The sequence below is a fragment of the Lolium perenne genome, chromosome 2 (genome assembly GCF_019359855.2).
Source record: "Lolium perenne isolate Kyuss_39 chromosome 2, Kyuss_2.0, whole genome shotgun sequence".
Taxonomy (NCBI): domain Eukaryota; kingdom Viridiplantae; phylum Streptophyta; class Magnoliopsida; order Poales; family Poaceae; genus Lolium; species Lolium perenne.
In genome coordinates, this window is record NC_067245.2 from 236604975 (window position 1) to 236624827 (window position 19853).

At 44.1% G+C, this 19853-nt stretch overlaps 2 protein-coding genes across 2 annotated transcripts; both read right to left on the reverse strand.

Moving 5' to 3' along the window:
- Nucleotides 1-9173: 9173 nt before the first annotated feature.
- LOC139835294 (uncharacterized) lies at nucleotides 9174-9653 on the reverse strand. Its single transcript, XM_071825178.1, has 2 exons — nucleotides 9491-9653; nucleotides 9174-9355 (listed from the first exon to the last, which is right to left on the reverse strand). The coding sequence occupies exons 1-2, from the start codon at nucleotides 9576-9578 to the stop codon at nucleotides 9228-9230; spliced, it is 216 nt and encodes a 71-aa protein (XP_071681279.1). The 5' UTR covers nucleotides 9579-9653; the 3' UTR covers nucleotides 9174-9227.
- A 7056-nt stretch (nucleotides 9654-16709) lies between these two features.
- LOC127335294 (mitochondrial inner membrane protease ATP23) lies at nucleotides 16710-19642 on the reverse strand. The gene is made up of 5 exons (XM_051361913.1): nucleotides 19403-19642; nucleotides 19196-19314; nucleotides 17943-18080; nucleotides 17451-17534; nucleotides 16710-17096 (listed from the first exon to the last, which is right to left on the reverse strand). Exons 1-5 carry the CDS (start codon nucleotides 19545-19547, stop codon nucleotides 16962-16964), a joined length of 621 nt encoding a protein of 206 aa, XP_051217873.1. The 5' UTR covers nucleotides 19548-19642; the 3' UTR covers nucleotides 16710-16961.
- Nucleotides 19643-19853: the final 211 nt, after the last annotated feature.

A 19853-nucleotide genomic window follows, 5' to 3' on the forward strand; every position in this document is an offset into this window, starting at 1 on the left:
TCTTTCAATTCAGTCTGCTTTTTTTGCAACTCAAATGCTAGTGCATAGCGAGCACTCTTCGCAGCCTCTTTGATATCCTCTTTCTCTAACTTCTGTGCCCATACGGTTTCTAATGATAGCTTGACAGCACTACCATCGGAAGCATGAGCTTTACCTCTTTGTTCTTTCGCGTACTTGGTACAACGAGGTCTTTTCTCTTCTTCTAAAGCATCTGTGCATACCACAAAATCTTCATCATTGGAGGTTGAACCTGGACTTGGATTGGAGGTTTTCGTTTGTTTTTTCTAAGAAACTATACGTGTCCCCCACTTTGGGTACTTCTCAAACTCTACATAGCAATGCATTAGTTTGAATGGCTTCTTTTCAGGATCCAAAGACATGTACATGAGTTCAGCATCATGAGAGTCCTTCCGCTTTCGTTCTTGTTAATATCTGCTGAAGACGTCCACAAAACTTGCTCGTGGCTGCTGAAATAACAGTGAAACGGCAATTGAGTGCATTATAAGTGCTTATGCAAGTTGTAGTAATCTAAAATCCTAATCCAATAATAACTTGAGTTTTGATCTATCCCGATCACCGCATCCAAACTAGTGTTTGCCCATGCTGCTATCAACACCTTATCTTCATCGCTAGACCAATTTTTCCCTTTCGTGGACGGTGCTTTTGCCTTCTTTTGTTTTGATTTTGCAAATGCAGATGCAGAAACAATAGAAACATCCGGACTGATTTGGCTGGAATATTTGGGCCACTCCAATACACTTCACCTGATCCCACATTCATCATGTTTAAAAACCCAATCAGGGCCGGCCCATACTTTTTCGGGACCCAGTGCAAAATGACAGAAAGGGCCCCGTATTCACACACACACAAACGATCAAAACAGTATATTTCAGAATAACACACACGAACCTAAGAAAGAAAACATTTAGTTCTCTTATGGCTCCTTCTCAACTAAAATATCCCTATCCTAATTATCCAGATAATCCAATTCACGCGGATCAAAATATTAGCAATGAAAGGCTGTTTTTCATCAATACTTAGACTTTCTAGATTTGGCAAATCAGACAGGTTTCTAAGAAACTTCTCCCTTCTGAATATCTCCTCTTACAGAGTTTAACAACGCATCTCTATGTTTTCATTATTTATTTTTGCACAACCGGATAACTCCTTTTTAGAAGACATATCGACAGATAATAACTAATATAATTTGCATAGAAAAGGTCAAGAGAGGGAACGGAAGCACCTGAATGAGGTCAATTTGTATGAATAAGAAGACCACACCTTCATGAACTAAACGATTTCCCCCCTTCCGGCTAGCACTCTCGGTCTCTCAGACCCAATCAAGACCACAAACCATCACTTTTTTTTGCCTATGGAGATCTTGACTGCTTGAGCTGAAGAACAGATTAAGAAGGGAGCTGTTTAACAGTGGATTGAGGTATGAGAGCATCGCTAAGGGAGGAAAAAATTACCTCTGTCTAAAATCAAGTCTAAAAAGGACGCCTAACAGGGGGAAGAGGCCCCTTTGGCAGTTTTATAGAGGAATTAGTGAGTAGAACCTGAGTTGCGAGTGCGGAGACTCGAACCCAGGCTGGCAGGTATGCATCAACCCATACCCACCATCCCTAAAATCAAGTCTCAAATGGCTATTTAATCCGGATAGGTTCGGAATCGAAGGGGAAATTTGGGAAATGATGGAGGCATGAGCTGCGTCATTGGCCTCCATTAATGGAGGGCAGCAACCTCAGACTTAGGGGAGGACCGGAGGAGGAGTCGAGGAGAATGAGCCTTCTCGTCTGGGTACTGGAGAGTCGAGAGTACAAAGGATAAGTGGAGAACAGAGACCGAGCGAATCGATCAATTCCTGGATCAATTGGGTGCTCCCATCCCGTACATGCTAAGATAGGTGGGCTGCACTTCAGCACATGGGCCTTTGCGTTATTTGGAGAACTAAAAATTTCAGAAATTCCAATTCCAACTACTAGTAATAGAACTACAGCTGGGGCCCCTTGCTCGCTAGGGCCCAGTGCGGGCGCACCTTTTGCCCGGCCTATGGGCCGGCCCTGAACCCAATGTTGTCCATCTATGAGTTGTCTATTTATCTAGTAAAACAGCATGTCAAAATTCATTCAACAATTTAGTCTACAAACAACAGCCTCCAAGAGCAACAATATTTATGCAAACAACAATTTCTAAAGGAAATAGCAGAGACGAAACTAGCATGACATATTTCAGTATAGACAATTCAATCATCTGTGTTTATCTAAAATTTTTGGTACATGCAACAATACGTATAGGGGGCTACTACCACTCCAGAGTACAGACTCCACTAAACAGCTGTTAAAAAAAGCGAGCCACGCTTCTCCTAATCGACGCCACCGACATAGCCGAGGGCGTTGTGACGCTGGCCGCGTCCAAGGACGCGCGAATGGAGGAGGCAGACATCGGTGCCTCCGCCGCAGCCGCCGCCAGCGACCGCCCAGCGAGTGCCCCCGCCCAGCACCGCCACCCTCCCTCGATTTCGGTCGTCGCCCTACCTCGATTTCCGCCGCCCTACCTCGATTTCCGCCACCCTCCCTCGATTTCAGCTGCCTGGGTTGAAATCAATCAAATACCCTACTAATTACTCTCTCACTCTCACCGTTTCACGGGAAAAGTTAGGTACATGTAGCCGGCGCGAAGGCAAACCTCGCGGGAGACACTCCCGCCTCCTTGTTCTGTTCTCCAGATGCGCGCGGGAACGAGAGCGCGAGGAATCGATTTCCTTCGATGGTCGTGGCTCCGTCCTCTAGATATGGAGGATGGGTAGAAAAAATTGGAGCTCCTCTAAATTTAGACAACGCTATAGAGGAGCCACTGGTGGCGTTTTTTGACTCACGACCATCTAAATGTGTTTGGAGGAGGGTTTAGAGAGGCCACTAGAGATGTTCTTAGTTTCTATTTTTATTTATTTGATGTGTGCATCTTTAGTATCATTAGGGTGTTACGTTGTTACAGAGGCTGAGTGTAATTGGTATATCTCGATATTAATATATTTTCTTTATCGAAAAACTCGTGAGAGACCTCTATTTATATACATGTTGAATGAATATGTTGAATGACACCTTTCACCCAACAGACACTTCCTAAAAAGCATTCCTCAATACAATTGATCACATGTTTATTTTCTCAACAAGGCATCCTTTTTTTAAGTGAGACGTGCAAATTCCACTATCATCCGTAGAGCCGAGTAAACAAAAAAAACGGAGACCACCCCTCGGCTCAACAGAAGAAGCCTAGAACACCAAGAAAATGCTAGCCCAGCCCAGCTGCCTCCCCTCACAAGCGAAAAGAAAATAAAAATAAAAACCCAGACCTTACCAGCGGCTTCAGTCACCAGGGTGAGACTGTGAGAACCCTCAACGTCTAATCTCTACCCGATCCTACAAAATAAAACAATAACCAGAAACGACTAACGTCAGAACAACCGTGCCCAGGCCCCAGCCGGCCAGGTTAGACTGCTCATAGTGGGAGTAACATAGCTAGTAACATCACACATCTCAAGGCATTTTTGTGACATAGCATGCTAATAAATGAAGAAAGAGAGTGAGGTGGTAATTAGCTATGTTACCATAACATCACACACCTCAAGGCAAGATGAGTCTATAACATAATAAATAATACAATGCATGACACCACATATAAGTTACTACCCACTATGAATGTAGTAACCTAGACTAGTAACATGGCATATGTTACTAGTCTAAGTTACTCCCCACTATGACCAGCCTTAGAGCATCTTCAGTCGTCTCGCTTATCTACTCCGAACAAATTTTAGGTATAGAATGTAGATTATTTCAGAACGGAGGCAGTATATCTCTTACTACTATAAAGCAAAATCTCACTATAAAGTTATTTAAGTTATCTATCTCAACATGCAAGTTATCTACATCATCCATTCGATTAGCCATCCAATTGTCCATGTCATCTTCCACTAACATTCATTGATACTCTACATGTAAGCCACATCATCTATTTTTTAAGCCATCCAACTATTCACATTATTAATTTTTAGCCGCCAACTACATAACCATTTTAAGTCAGTTTTTTAAGTTAGTCTCTTGAATATTTACGTAACCTGCATGTTCCTATAATAGTATCCTATTTCAATCAACTTATACCCTTTTGTTTTTTACAAAATAGAGTTATCGGAGAGTTCCCGCTGCAATGCGCGGGGTATCCTTCTAGTTTGAAGAATGCAAGTGCCAAAAATCACTGTGCGGCCTCTAAAATACTACCTCCATTGCAAGGAATAAGGCACACACGTATTCTAAGACGAACTTTGACCATAAAAATTGTGCAACAAAATCTGAATTATATTATATGAAATTAGTATCGTTGAATTTGTATTGAAGAGAACTGTTTAATGATACTAATTTCATACAAACAATCTTTATGTATTTGAAGTAATTCTTGGTCAAACAAAAAACTCATAAAACGAGGGCGCCTTATTCCTTGAAACAGAGGTAGTAGTTTTTTAGCCGACGCGGCCCAACTATCCATCCGACGTCCTCAGACCAAACCCAGTAGAAAGGGAGGCCAGCGGGCCGCCGGCGCGTCACGTGTTGGCGGGAACGAAGTGGGAAGAAGGCGCGGGAAACGCCTCCTAGCTGTGGACCCGCCTCGTTAGTGTCGGCGGAGTCGTCTTTCTCCTCGCCTTCCGCATCCGTCAAAGGCTGCCCGTCTTCAGCGACAATTTGCTTTCATCGGCGGCGTTAATTCTGCTCGTCAACGCCTGCTCGTTTTCAGCGGCACCGTTAATGCTCGTCAACGCCCCCCTCGACGCCATATAAACCTCCTGCGCCGCTTCCTCGTCGCCTCATTCCAGCCAGCGCCCTCTTCCATCTCCTCCAAAACCGTCGACCTCGTCCATCTTCTCCAGCACTGACGCCCTCGCCATGGACCGCCAAGAACAAGAAGGCGTCGCCGCCAACGACTCCGGCCGTCGTTGGCTTCAAGTCGCCGAGGCGCACGCGTTGTGTAACGCGGGCTACCCCGTCCCTATGGACATGCGTTGTCCATTGCGATGTGCGCTCAGCGAGGGCACCCGCATGTGCCGACGGGGTCGGTGCGCGCCGTCGCCATCTACGACCACTTTTGGGGCCAGTTTACGCCAGAGGAGCGCAACGACCCGCGCTGGTCCCCCGACGGCAAGGACGGCTGGAACGCCTTCTTCCAGCGCCAGCGCGAGGATCGTCTCGCCGCGTACGACGGTAACGACGAACAATAACATCAGTGGACGACGCGGTGGTGGAGCGCGCCCGGGAGGAGCCTCACGTGGGTCCTCACCTACATCGTCGAGGGGAACGACCCCCCGCAGCAAATGACGCCACGTCAGTTGCAGTTGGCGCCCTCACGGGGCAACGGCCAATGGGCGACGCGGTGCCAGACACCGTCTTCGCCGCGCTCATCCTCTTCGCGCTCCTCAGCGAGGTACTCGCCATACAACACACCGTCGCCACGTTTCTTGGCGGCGGTGAAGGACGAGCCGGAGGAGGCTCCTCCTACTCGCACGCGCCACCATGGCGGTGTCGTCATCCGCGAACGGCGCCAGCCTACTCCGCCGCGCCAGCTCCAGCCCATCCAGCGGGAGTGGACACCGCCACCGGAGTACAAGGCGGCGGCGTCCATCGTCAAGGCGGAGGACGGCCCCGAGGAGTTCATGGGGCTGCGCTGCGCCGCACCCAGCTGGAGTCGTTCCAGGCCACGGACGAGTTCGTCGAGGCCTGGACGGCGCCCGATCACCGCCGCGAGGAGGAGGACCGCCGCGGTCGCCTCGGCCTCGTCATCAACCTGGACGACGACGACGTCGGCCAGTTCAGCAGGCCGCGCAAGGGATTGCAGCTACCTCACGCAGCCGAAGGAAGAGCCCATCGACGAGGAGGACGACTATGCGGCAGCGATGTACCACCGCCTAGGCCTAGGGCGTGGCGGCAACGACGGTTACTAGTTTTTTAGGATTTTTTTAATGCCTATGTTTTTAAATTTGTACAAATATTGGTCAACTATGGTCGAACTATCAATGAATCTACTATTTCTATGAATTGTGTTATCTTTTGAAAGTTTAATTTTTTTAGTATAGGGCCGCAACTAGGAGCCACCCAGCCCCTATTTTTGTTTTAGCACCGACACTACACTTCCCAATACAAGCTAAGTCTACAGTCTAATAAATATGACCTTACATAATACAATAAGACACACGCATATTTCAAGATGAACTTTAACTATACAAATTCAAATTGAGCAATAAAATCTTGATTATATTATATGGAATTAGTATCGTTCAATTCGTACTGAAGAGAACTGTTTAATGATACTAATTTCATACAAACAATTTTTATCTATTTAAAATAATTTTTAGTCAAACCAAAAACTCGTAAAACGAAGACACCTTATTTTTAAAACGGCTGTAGTAACATAGAGCAATAACATGTGTATGGGGATATTCACTTTGGCTCATAGGAGCATAATAAAATTTTCCATGTACATCTACACATTTTATGTTCGTACACAAGTTTTTAAAAAAAATTAAAAAATTATGTAGCTCCTGTAAAAAAGACAAATTTTGATGCTATAACACGACTACGCACAGGACATTTTTTTCTCTTTTTTTGTACACGCAACATAAAATATTGTTTCTCCACGAAAACTTGTGCACTAACATAGAATGTCACAATGTACACCAAAAAAATTATGTCGGAATTTTTTGACATTTTTAAAATTATATTTTAATTATTTTGTATAATGGAAGCATTTGCTCCTACGAGGCAAAACGCCGCCTCCCATGTGCATGTTACTACTCTATTAGAGCATCTCCACTCGTCTCCCCGACGAGGCCCCGAGCGACGTTTTTTTCATCCGGGCGGCAAAATTCTGCCCAGTCGCGCCCCTGGTTCCTCGTTTTCGTCCGGATTTGGCCCTTCATCCATCCGGCGAGCCCACGCCATCCCCGGTCCCCCGGAGATCTATCGGGGACTCCGGACGAGTGAAAAGCGGGGAAGGACCCGATCTGTCGGCGACTAGACACACGAACCCCACCGCCACCTCGCTCAAAATCTCCCCCAGCCCTCGTATCTCTCTCGCCGCCGGCACCACCCCGCCGGCTTGTTGCCCAGATTCCGCCCTCCCTCCTTCTCCACCTGCCTATATTCCGCCGTCTGTCGACGAAGCCCTATCTGGCTGCTCCTCCGCCGGCCTGTTTTCCGACGTTGGCCTACTCCTCGTCGCTCGCGGCTCGGGTTGGCTCGGGTTGCCAACGCCAACTAGTATGTCTTTATTTATTTGTTTCAAAACTTGTGAAATTGTGTGCTTCATTTGTTTCAGCACTTGTTAAACATTGTACTGATTTTCGCCGAATTTGTTTCAGCAATTTTCTGAATCTTGTTTGCCGAACTTGTTAAATTTTATGTCGATTTTTTTTGAAATATGTCAAATGCCCCAAGTTGGGGGTGTCCTGCCGGGGGGACGGCTGGAACTTCGGCGCTTCACATGCCTAATTTTCCTCCAATCCGAACGAAACTTTCACCGAATTTGAACGTGGGGAGCGCCAACAGTGGAGATGCTCTTACTCCCGCTATAACTAGTGTGAAAGCAACCCTCCATCGGGCCAATCTTGGAGAGGCAAGTCGGAGGCCGGAAGCCGGAAGGAGCCAGTCGTCGGCGATCTAGCACTTGCCGATGCGCGCCCACGCCGCCACCTCCCTCGGCCTCCACGGGCACGGCGACCAGCTAGCTAGCGCGCGCGTTCAACAAACCAGGCCGGCCGCACGCGCACCTTCCTCGATGGGGCAACCCTCCACTGCCCACCACGTACATGTGTCTGGGTTTCTCACCGACTGCCGCTGTGAAGTCTTCTCTTTCTTGATCACTGCGTGAAAGGCTTGAAAAGCGTTACGCTCGGAAAGTTATCTTAGAATTATTTTAAAAAATCTACCAGTTGCTAGAACCTCCCATTAAGAAAGGCCAAAAGGCAATGTGTCCAGTGCTGACCGGTACGCTGTAGAGAAGATCTACTTACACGGGATATTCACTTTGGATCATAGGAGCATTTGCTCCCGTTATATGAATCTACATTTTGAAGTGTCAAAAAATTCTAAAATAAAATATTTCATATACATCTACACATTTTATGTTCGTACACAAGCTTAAAAAAATTAAAAAAATTTGTGGCTCCTGTAAAAAAGATAAATTTTGATGTTATAACATGACTATGTACATGAATTTTTTTTGTTTTTTTTTTGTACACACCACATAAAATGTTGTTTCTCCACAAAAACTTATGCACTAACATAGAATGTCACGATGTACACCAAAAACAATTATGTTCGAATTTTTGACATTTTTAAAATTATTTTGTATAATGGGAGCATTTGCTCCTATGAGCCAAAAGGCCGCCTCCTACTTACACGCCAGCCTTTTATTTGAGCTTCTCGTTAGCACTTGGGTATATGGCCGCTGCTAAAGTATGCTCCCTCCCTTCTAAATAAGTGTGCCAACTTTTTTTTAGATACTAATGTATCTACGACTAAAATGGGATTACATACAACTTTATCTTCACAAAACTAAGACACTTTTTTAAACATTTGCAAGACTTCATTGATAGAGAAGAAAACTAATGATTATTTAGCGGGCAGCCAAAAACCGATAAAAATGCACTAATGCGTTTTTCTGTACGTAGTCCATATCGATCAAAAGCAAAATGGACTAATCGTTCCATTCGCGTAGGTTTGGCCGTCATAACTTAGCTGTAGTGATCCTGAAATAAGGGAGCGCATGAAAACTTCAACCGATCAAACTGCCAGAAACAAAATGGACTACTTGTTCCATCATGACTAACATGTTCACTACATAAGCATTTCCCACTTGCAGGAGAATACTGAATAAGCACAACTTTACCAAACGGCATGAGAATACCTTATTACTACAAAGAAAAAAACAAAATAAACGCTGCTAGTAGTACTATAACAACGTAAGTATACATGGACCCTAAGCTAGTAATAACATTTGGTCAGGGGGCAAAATTTGCGTGCACAGATCCGCACGCTCGATCAACACTATATACATACACATACTGAGGACACAGAAAATGGATCATCAACTCCCTGTCTATCATCAGGCTAGTTTCAACGGATGGCCGTGAAGAGTTTCAAAGTTTGTGATGCTATCGTCTGATCGAAGGTCTAACTGAATCAGTTATGCTTGGGATCGTGATGCCGCTTCGTTTTTCCGTAGTCCATGGCCATGTACGCCCTCATCTTCATCCTCTCCTCCGTCCACTCCTTCCCGTCTGTTTTTCTGTCATGCAGCCTAATAGCACCTTCACAATTCACAGAAGCAAAAGAAAACAAGATTCAGAATTCATCGATCACTAAACAAACACAGTACCACTTGAAAAAATCTACCAGCTAACAAAAAAAAAAGTAAAGTTGGTTTGGTTAACCAGACGACTTACCGACTCCTACTGCCTGCTGAACCGACGAACTGACGACCACCATGAACACCAGAGCAACAAGCTTCACAATACCAAGCAGTAACCTCATGCCGTCTTGTGTACGTCTTCTCTCCTGCGCTCTGATCAATTAGTGTATCTCACCTTAACCTGTTGCACCTGTAAGTATATATGTAGAGCCGGGCCGAGCTGGTCAAAGGCATTGGAGCAAAGACAATTCACAAGTCAAAGGACAGGAGATTTACACCCGCTCTGAATTTTAATACCTCCGTTTTGTCCCCCTGGCCTTGGTTTTCGCATGGAAAATGCATCCTATGGGAAGAATCTATGCGGCAATGTGGCACCGAACGAGAAATTCAGCTTTCACATGTGTTGCACAAACCACTACTTAAACGGATTTTTTCACCGGGTGGTATTCTAATCTGTCGCAATTTCACTACATGTTCATCTAATCAACTATCTAGCCATGTTGACAGCAAAATCGACATTTGCGCCCTGCATGTCAATGCTCCAATCAACATAAAAATGGAAGCTTAAATATTCATTAAAAAGCTAATTATTCGTCTAAAAATCATGTTTTGTATACACAGTTCATTCTATATGTATCATCAGTTTTTTTACTTCAAAACATCTTTTTCTTATATTTTAAATCAAATATTTGTAACCCACTAAACAGATAATGGGACAATAAATACAAAAATTATTAACGTTTTGGTAGACTTTATGATGAATATGTATTCATCTTTAGTCTTTGGGGAATAGCACGCATTTGAAAGAAAAGTTCATTATGATATTAATATTTAAAATTAGTTCTTATAGGATGATGATGAATGATGAATCTGTTGTTGCTGATTTAATGCCTAAGAATGAGTTGTTGATCTTATATATGCTTATTCATGTTGCGTATGTATCTATTAGTATCAATAGACATGCAAAAAATTACAATGTAAAAATGGATATGCCCACGCGAATCAAGACATTTAGGAGTACAACAAAGAGTATTTGCCCACAACGTTTAGTAAACAGAAATAACCTATACTAGGCCGCCCAGTTTTGGGACCGAATCAAACCTGGCAGCCAAAAAAAAAGAGGTGTTGCAAACGTAAGATTCTCTTCTAGTCTTACTACTTTGTGTTAGAATAGACACTATGATTGTGTTGGCTAGTTCGGAAGAAGATTGATTATCAGATAAAACTCCATATCAGCAACAAAGCCAACAATTTTTATGTGGAGTCCTGTCGCCATGTACAAAGCAGCCTAGGAAGAATTTAGACACGCATTCTTTCGTGAATTGATTAATTTAGCGAAAGAAAAGTCGTATCCTATTTTTATAGGAGTGGATTTCAATTTGATGAGATTTCCACATGGGAAGAGTACAGATCTACAGTAATCATTGACCTTTCTTATTCAACGTTGCCATTGACAGTCTAGATTTAAGCGATGTTTCAATGACTAGAAGGCAATTCAGTTGGCTGAACAACCTTCCAATGCTGATATACGAGAAATTGGACCGTGTACTCATGAACATAGATTGGGAATATAAATTTCCATTGGTCAAGGTACGAGCCCTAACATGTATAGAGGCGTTGCCGGATCATGCTCGTATTCTATTATCCATGGGAATGCCTAGATCGCAGTGTCAATGTCAATTCAAGTTTAAACTTAGATGGTTACATGAGGAATATTGTGACATGGTTAAAAAGGTGTGGGAGAAAATTGTAACCGGTCACAGTGCTATCCGAAAGTGGAACAATAAAATATGTGCAATGTATGAATAGCTTGGAGGATAGGCAAAGCATATGTCAGGCAGATGAAAAATGAGAAACTTTGCTTTTCATCCATTATTGATAAGTTACAGGCCATCGCAAAAGTACGCGCACTGTCTATGCAAGAGTTTGAAAAAAAAAAATTCAATACAATGCACATATTGCTCGTCTTCTGCGAGAAGAGGAATTAGAATGGTACCAATGTTCGAAAGCCCAATTCATTTTAGAAGTAGATTCGAAAACAATATATTTCTATAATATAGCAAATGACATACACCATAAGAAATTTATTCACTCTTTTATTTAGGATGGTAGGATCGAAGAAATATGACTTGGGTAAAGTCATATTTTGCACCGTTTGTAATCATCTCTACATCATGTGGGGAACCACGACCTGTTAATGGAGATTCCAACACGGTTGGGGACATGACGAGGGATACTTTTATCCAACATGAATGGAAGCGCAATCTTCAATTGGTCCTCCGTCGTATGTAGTTTCTTTGAGGATTACTTTAGCTCCTTTTATTTTATCTTTTTCGTTCGACCGGATTGAATGGTTGTGTTCATCTTAGATGCAAATGTTAGGTGTAATGTTTAAATCTTCTAAGTAATAAAGCGTTTTTTAAATTTAAAAAGGCATCCATTTTCACAAAACAAGTTGCATATGTTTGATCAAAAGTGTGTCTTACAAGTTTGAATAATCTTATATATATAAACATCTACAATGGCACATATTAGCATTTTCAGCATAAAATATATTCTTATAGTGCATTTGTTCAATATTATACTTCCTCTGGTCCATAATAAGTGTCAAAAACTTAGTATAAAAGTTATGCTAACTTAGTAAAAAAGAATGTACACTTATTATGAATCTGTGGGAGTAGATGTTTATATATTGTTCGAACTTACATGACTTTTACTTTTGATTACATATATACGCCCTCTTTTAAGTTTTGAAGCGACATTTTACGGAAAAGATTTAATATATAAGGAAAGGAAACTTGAACAAGAAACCACTAACGACCGTGAGCACCGTCCCCAAAGGGACCGTGCCCTCGTTTTCCAACTTCGCAACACCCCAGGCGGCCAGGTTACGTGACCACGGCGCGGAGACGGCAGGCGGCATCAGCATCTATCGGGGCGATCGACGTGAGACAAGGACCCCGATGGCACCGGCGTCGGCGAGCGGCGCCAGTCCTCGTGTGGAGGGCGATCTGGCTCCAGCCGAGGCACGCCCACGCCGCCACCTGACCTCCCTCGGTCTCCGCGGCCATGGCGACCAACCAGCTAGCGCGCGCACTTCACCAAGCCAAGCCGGCAAGCCGCACGCGCGTCTTCCTCGATCGGCCAAAGCCTCCACCGTTCCGCACGTACGTTTCTCACCGGCCGTCTCCCGCCGTGAAGTCTTTCTTTCTTGTTTAACCCGCCTAGCAGTACGGACGGAAGACCCCAGCGACACGGCCGCGTGCGCCGTCCTCGGGTGAAAAGAATGGCGGTGCGGAGGTGTCCCCATTGCCATTGGGCACCGGTGAACAAGAGCTTTCTCGCCAAGTTTTAGGGCGAGCGCGCGGCAAGTGGCCTGGCTTAGCTCAAGCTTCATGGCTTACCATGTGCCGTATAGAGTCTGAAAAAGGCAACGTTCCCGAAGCAGCAGTGCCAGAGTGCTGGCAGGGGCGCGCGTCGAAGGCTCAAAGCTGCCTCAGCGGGGCAAAACCATCGGTCAAAGAGCAGCCTAATCACCGTTCTGATGTCGATGGACTCTTGTTCCCACGGAGCCCTAGACGATCACCATGTGATCCTTGCTTTCGATCGATGAAAACCCTTTTGGTCTGCTAGTGGCAAAGCTGGACCGGTGTGAATTGCGTAGCAGCACTGCAGTAGGTGCTCCTCTCCGTAATTTCGCGGTAAATGCAGTAAAAAAGAGGCCTGTCTAAAGTTAATTAAACCAATTACTAAACGGTCACTGTTCTTGTAGCATACATGAGCTGAGCTTAAAATGGTGATGTGATTCTACGTTTCCTGGCTTTTTATCGGAGTTGTACACATGGATCTCTTTTATGCCGCCACCACTATCACTATCAGGAATGGGAACCTTGCGCTCTTCTGAGACTCTCCTTGGCTCCATGCATGATGTGAAGCCCAAGGATGTTGCTCATCTCATCTATGAGGCGTCCACAAGGAAGAAATGGATCGTCAAGCAAGCGATGACAAGCAATGCTTGGATTTTAAAGATCAAAAGAGACACCAATTTAACTACCCCCACATTCATGAGTACACTCGGTTATGGGTCCTCATCAACAATATTCATCTCCATGAAGACACCAATCACACTACTATTTGGAACCTCACGGCTAGTGGGGGATACTCTACTACCTCAGCTTATACTAATTCCCAATTCTTCAGAGCCACGGTTACAATGAATAAGTTGGTGTGAAAGGCTTGAATGCCTCCAAAGGTTAAGTTCTTTGCTTGGTTAACCATCCGCAATAGACTTTGGAGGACCGATCGTCTTGAGTAGAGATGACGGAACATTGTGGGTTTTGCCCGCTTTGCAATTAAACTTGATTATCGGAGGCTCATCGTTTCACCGATTGCCGGTTCACCACAAGGCTTTGGGGCCTTGTTAAAGAGTGGCTTGGGATTTCTACTATTATAACGAGTGCGTGGACGACAGACCTTACCACCAAGTCGTGGTGGACCAAGATGATGAAGGGTAACCGCAAAATGGTGGCTTCACTCACCATGTTCGCTTCTTGGAAGGTTTGGAAGGAGCGCATAGCACGCTCCACCATCCTCCTTGCATCAATTAAGAGCGAATTTAACCTTTGGGCTGCCCCTGGCACAAAGCATTTGAGTCTTGTAATTCTAGGAGAGTAATCCCTTTTGTTGCTCTCGTACTTGTTTCTTGGACACTTGGTCATGTCATGACATTTCTCCTTAATTAATGAATGGAAGCAAATCTTTTACCTCCCTTTCGGCAAAAAAAAAATCTGAGCCTGAAACTGTCGCCTGCACCCAGCGTGTATCTGATACATAGAAAAGCACACGCGCTCGTTCCGTTCAAATTTTTAGCTGAATGCCGTAGGATGTAGTGTCTCTGATCCTTTGAAGATTTGAAGCACTAGCCATATGGACGATGCTACGGCAATGGAACAGCGTCGTTGATGGCAGTTTCATAGCATATGTGCCATCGATCTTCTCGGACAGAATGGTTGTTATGTACATTCGGCATACATAGAATTTGCCTACATGTTTATCTCGTTAAAAGTAGCACGGTATTGCGATTGGTTGTACTATAACTTAAGCGAATGTAATGCTTGCGTCTTGAGAGAAAAACGCGAGTATGAATCCTAAACCCAATATACAATGTATATAATAAATGCTCTTTCAGGGGACTTGTCTGGTTCCCTACATGTTCAGTTTATAAGCATATCCAACTTACAGGAGAATAAGCACAACTTCACCAAACGGCATCAGAATACCTTCTTCTTCCAAAAGAAAAGAAAATGAACACTACTACTACAGTACTAGTACTATAACTTAGTACGTATATGTCGATCCTAAGCTAGTAATAACATTTGGTCAGGGGGGCAAAATTTGCGTGCACAGGATCTGCACGCTCGCACTACATACATACACATACTGGGGGAAACAGAAGAGGGATCATCAGCAACTTTCGCCTGTCTGTCATCAGGTTTCAACAGGTGGCCATCGAGAGTTTCTGATGCTATCAGCTGAATCAGTTGTGCTTGGGGATGTGCCGCTTATTGAGTTTTTTGTCGTTGTAGTCCATGGTCAGGTACGCCCTCAGCTGCATCCTCTCCTCCGCCCACTGCTCCCCGTGTGCCCTTCTGTCGTGCAGCCGAATAGCACCTTCGCAATCCAGCAGAAATGAAATTAGACAACAGTTTCAGAACTCACCAATCATCAAGAAAACACTAAGCATAAACACTTAAGATCGAGTAGCAATTAGAAAACAAACGGAAGCAAAGTTGACCGGACGACTTACCAACTTGTACTACTGCCTGATCAACCAATGAACTGGCGACCACCATGAACACCAGAGCAACGAGCCTCACAATGCCGAAGAGCAACCTCATGCCGTCCGGTGTGTCTTCTCAGTTCTCAACTGTGTGTGCTCTTCCCAAGTAATGATTCTCACCTTAGACTGATTTAGCAGAGAGTGTACAAGTGCGTGTATATATAGCTGGTCAAGGGTGTTAGAGCAAGGTAACTCGCAAGTCAAAGGACAGGAGATTTACACAGCTCTGAATTTTAATACCTCCATCCTGTCTCCCTCTTCAGCCTTTGGTCTTCGCATCCCATGGGAAGAATCTATAGTTCCTGGAGCTCCACTGCTTTGTTTAGCCTCGCGGCTCCTTCGCCCCTGCCCTTTCTGGGGCCGTGAGCTGATGATCAGCTAGTTTAATGGCGTCTCACGTGACCTCCACTCGGCCGCGACCACACGGCAGTCACGCGAATTCCCAGGCCGTGATTAGGAAGTGTTTTGAATTCATAATACTGTAGGTGCAACTAAGCATGGTTTTTGTTTAAGTAGCACCATCTTGGAGCACCTTAATTTTTCACTAGCCTCATGCATGACTCCGGGTCTAGGTAGCTTTGGTTTGCTCGAGATTCCCGTGCCGATCTGCTATCAGCCTGCAGCATAGGAAATTTTGCTCTCCATGCCATTGGAAGATTGTTTTGCTAATCCTAGCTGCTGCTAGTGGCTTCATCCCTCAAGGTCATGGGATTGGTTGTCCTCAGGGCAGTTTTTAAGCTGAAAAAGAGGCAGAGCTACTGCCTACTGATGCCGCTTTAAGTACCCTGATAGTTTGTGAAAGCAGCTAGCTAGCTAGCTAGCTTAGCTTGACAGTGATGGTTAGGATGTGGATCGTACCTTGATCGATGGTGTTCTTTTATCTGTCAGAGCAAATTTTTTGGGGGATTTGGTTTCCTTTGCCTTCCTTTACTTGTCGTCAAGATCGGCATACCACTCATGAATGCAGAATCATTGGGTAGCTAGTTTGTAGCTTGATGCTATTGTAGTTTTATCAGCCATACTCGCATTGTCTTTAGCTGAAACAGCAATAATGTTATTGCCTATGCATACTTTCGTGCCCTGATACTTCGCGAAAGTGAAATGGATTAGTGATCCAAACTGCATGGGTGGATATAGCATGATACTGTCGCCATTTGCTGTACGAAAATCTTGAGACCATATACTTTTTTTTGAGATGTAATCTTGAGACCATATACTACTCCCTCAGTTCACTAAAATAAAATATTTTGGACAGCTTATATCAGTGAACATATGCTTATGTTGAACATAAGCATATGTTCAACATGGACTGATTTATGGCCTGCTCATGGAAAAAACAAGATTTCCAGGAAATAGCAAAAGTGTCATAAAATAGTCACAAAAAAATAACTATGATGTTTTCAAATTGGAAACCTTTGATAAAATCATAACATTTATACTGATGCCAGACCATTAACCAACAAATGAATTAGTCAGTTACACCAAGTCCTTTGGGGAGCTTATTGAACTTTCACGCTATGTCGTGTGAAATAATGTGTTACATTGTTTCCACCCGTATTGCGACATACAAATTTTAGCTCTAGCACAAAGCTACTAGATTCTGTTGCAATGCTTGCCTAAGCTACCATCTGAAGGGAAACTAAACTATCCAAACAGGCTTTGCACTTCATGGAGCCCTATCAAAAGGCCGTGTGTCATTGTAGCATATATCCCACACAGCCTCAATTGCATCTTTTGCGGCTGCTTCCGAGCAGAAAGGATTTTGCTTCACAGAATCCAGAGATCGTCTTTTGACACATTCCTGCAGAAATGCAGAAAGGTCAAAATCAGACATAGAACTTCAATAATTTAGGAAAAACACATAAATTAGCCAACAGCTCAAGATGAACCAAGGGGAAAGTGTAAACAGTCTAATATTTAACATTAATGGCTCTCTCCATATTTAACAATTCTAAATATGTAACTAACTATTTTCTTGCTAACAGAAGTACGATTAAACTGAAAGCATGTATTCAAAGACAACGCATGCAGGGAATTTAGAACCTAAAAAAAAATACTAGAGAACATCATGATTTACGAAACAAAGAACCAAAGGCATATTTGGTATGAGCTCAATAACAAGGCAGCAAAAGGTATTCGCTGAAAATACACTTACTGGCTCATGCCCTCTTATCTTCATGAAGCCTTTCAACAGTTCACGTTTGTAATGGCAATCACCACTAAGATGATTAGCTCGAATCTAACAATGAACAATACACCGAAGTCAATTAGTAATATGTTCTCTCCGCTTCACAATAGATGTCGTTTAGCATCTCAAAATGTTCTCAAAATACTTCATGTCCCTATTATGAGTTTATGACCTTCATAAATCTCATCAAGACAAGAGCTAATTAACTCTCATTAATTCTTGCATTTCCCAAATTAACTTTTTTCGTAATTGTATGCCTTGCTTTGGGGAGGACAATGTGTGATTTAATGCATTGGTGAGCAAAAAAGAGATGAGCATATAAATGATTAAAGGGCTTCACATTTCACTCTCACTCTTATCCTTCATGTGACCAACTCTAAAAAGGACACCTACTTTAAAACAGAGGGAATAACTCGCAATATATGATAACTCGAATTTATGTGGTAAGTGCTTTGGTACCTCAGAGCAAGCATGCTGACCGCAGTTCTTCCAGTCTATGTTCTTGACGACGCAGTCATCGTAAGCATGTATTAATTCATGAATTAAGACCTGATTTATCTGATCTTGAAATCGCATCTGATTACAGCAAACTTTTATCTGGACATAAATAACTGGAAAATATTAGGGCAGGTATCTTATTAGTAGTTAACTTGAAATTAAACCCACGAGGAAAGGTGTAAGGTCAATCGCCAAACTGTGAGTAAAATAGTATAATATGTCAGGCAATTGCACTGGCTTAGGTAGGAACAAAAATTTCAAATATTGAGGGAAAACAAGGAGCCTGCTCTCAGGGATAACCAAGGACATGACACGTCCAATTTAGTGAAGTGATACTCATACATTACAGAATAATAACAGTGCTTCCATTGCACTGGCTTAGGTACGAACAAAAATTTCAAATTTTGAGGGAATACAAGGAGCCTGCTCTCAGGGATAACCAAGGACTTGACACATCCAATTTAGTGAAGTGATACTCATACATTAGAGAATAATAAGAGTGCTGCCCATCTACTGAAGTTCCATTGATCCACTAGGCTAAAACATACAAATGAAGCATGAACAACTAAGTAGGTTAATGAACTCATAGCAAATCCTGTCAACATGTGGAGTACAGGTATGAAGAAAACACAACCAGCTCTGTTAATGAGCCTCACATACAATTTCAAAGGAAACCTCCATGCACGTACATAAAACAGACGAATCTATCTTTCAAACACCTTCAGCAACATAAATATTGAACAGGAAAGGGGAAAAAGGCAATTTTCCAGCTGCTCTAATAGAGAAGGCTCTCTACAGTCAGCCAGCCAGGCAAGACAATTATCTCCTCATCTATGTACCATCCTGGAAAAACTTTTTTTATGAGAGCAACGGCAAAATCTTGACAACGAAACACTTTGCTGCATAATATTTTGCTAAACTATGTCCGAGAATAACTAAAGCAGTGTAATTTACCAAGGGCAGACCACATCACTTAGAGATGGTTTGCACCGGAATACTATGACTTGTGAGCAACCACACCTACTTCCTTGCACCAAACATAGAGGCAGTGAGGACAAGACACAATAGCGGTAGTGGGGGTAAAACACAAAAATATCGCGGCAGTGCAGATAAATTTTCCAACATAAAAAAAAAGAAGCCCATGCCAGTGCAGTGCCAACGTAAAGCACCCGGTTCTTTGGAAGGGAGAAATGAAACGAGAAAGAAGAGCATACCCCGTGCTTGCTGGCGTAGCCCCCGGAGGATTCGGCGCAGGTCGCCGCCCGGATCAGCAGCGGCCACACGGGGCACCCGGCTTGGTCCATCCGCTCCCTGAGGAACCGCACGGTCGGATCTGCCCACCAGAAAAATTGACGACACGAATCAGGACATGGGGCTCACAGGGACGTCTAGAGGAAGGGAGAGACGGAGGCGGTGCGCACGATTGAGAGCCGCGCGGATGCCGGAGAGGCACTCCTCGTGCGGCATGACATCGGGGCCTCGCGGGGGCGGCTCAGGGGCGGAAGCCGCCTCCACCTTAGCGGTCTGCGGCGGGGCGCTGCCGCCGTCACCCGCCGTCGACGCCATTGTTTTCTAGCTCTGCTGGCGGCTGCGTCGTGGGCTCCGGAGGGTCCAGAAGGGAGAAGGGGGTTTAGGTCTACTGCTCTTCTTCAGAGTGCAGTTTTTTTTCAGAGTGAAGATCTGGCTTAGAAAGTTGGATTTCCCTTCGGTAGGAACAGAATGGGCCGGTGGGTGATTGGGATCACAGTTGTGAAAATACCATCAGTTTGGGCCTAGTAAAATGTAATCTCCGTTCCTAGATAGGCCGAAAAGTTATTGGGCTATTCTCTTAAAAGACCATAACGGGCTGGACTGACTGATATGTTAGCCCAG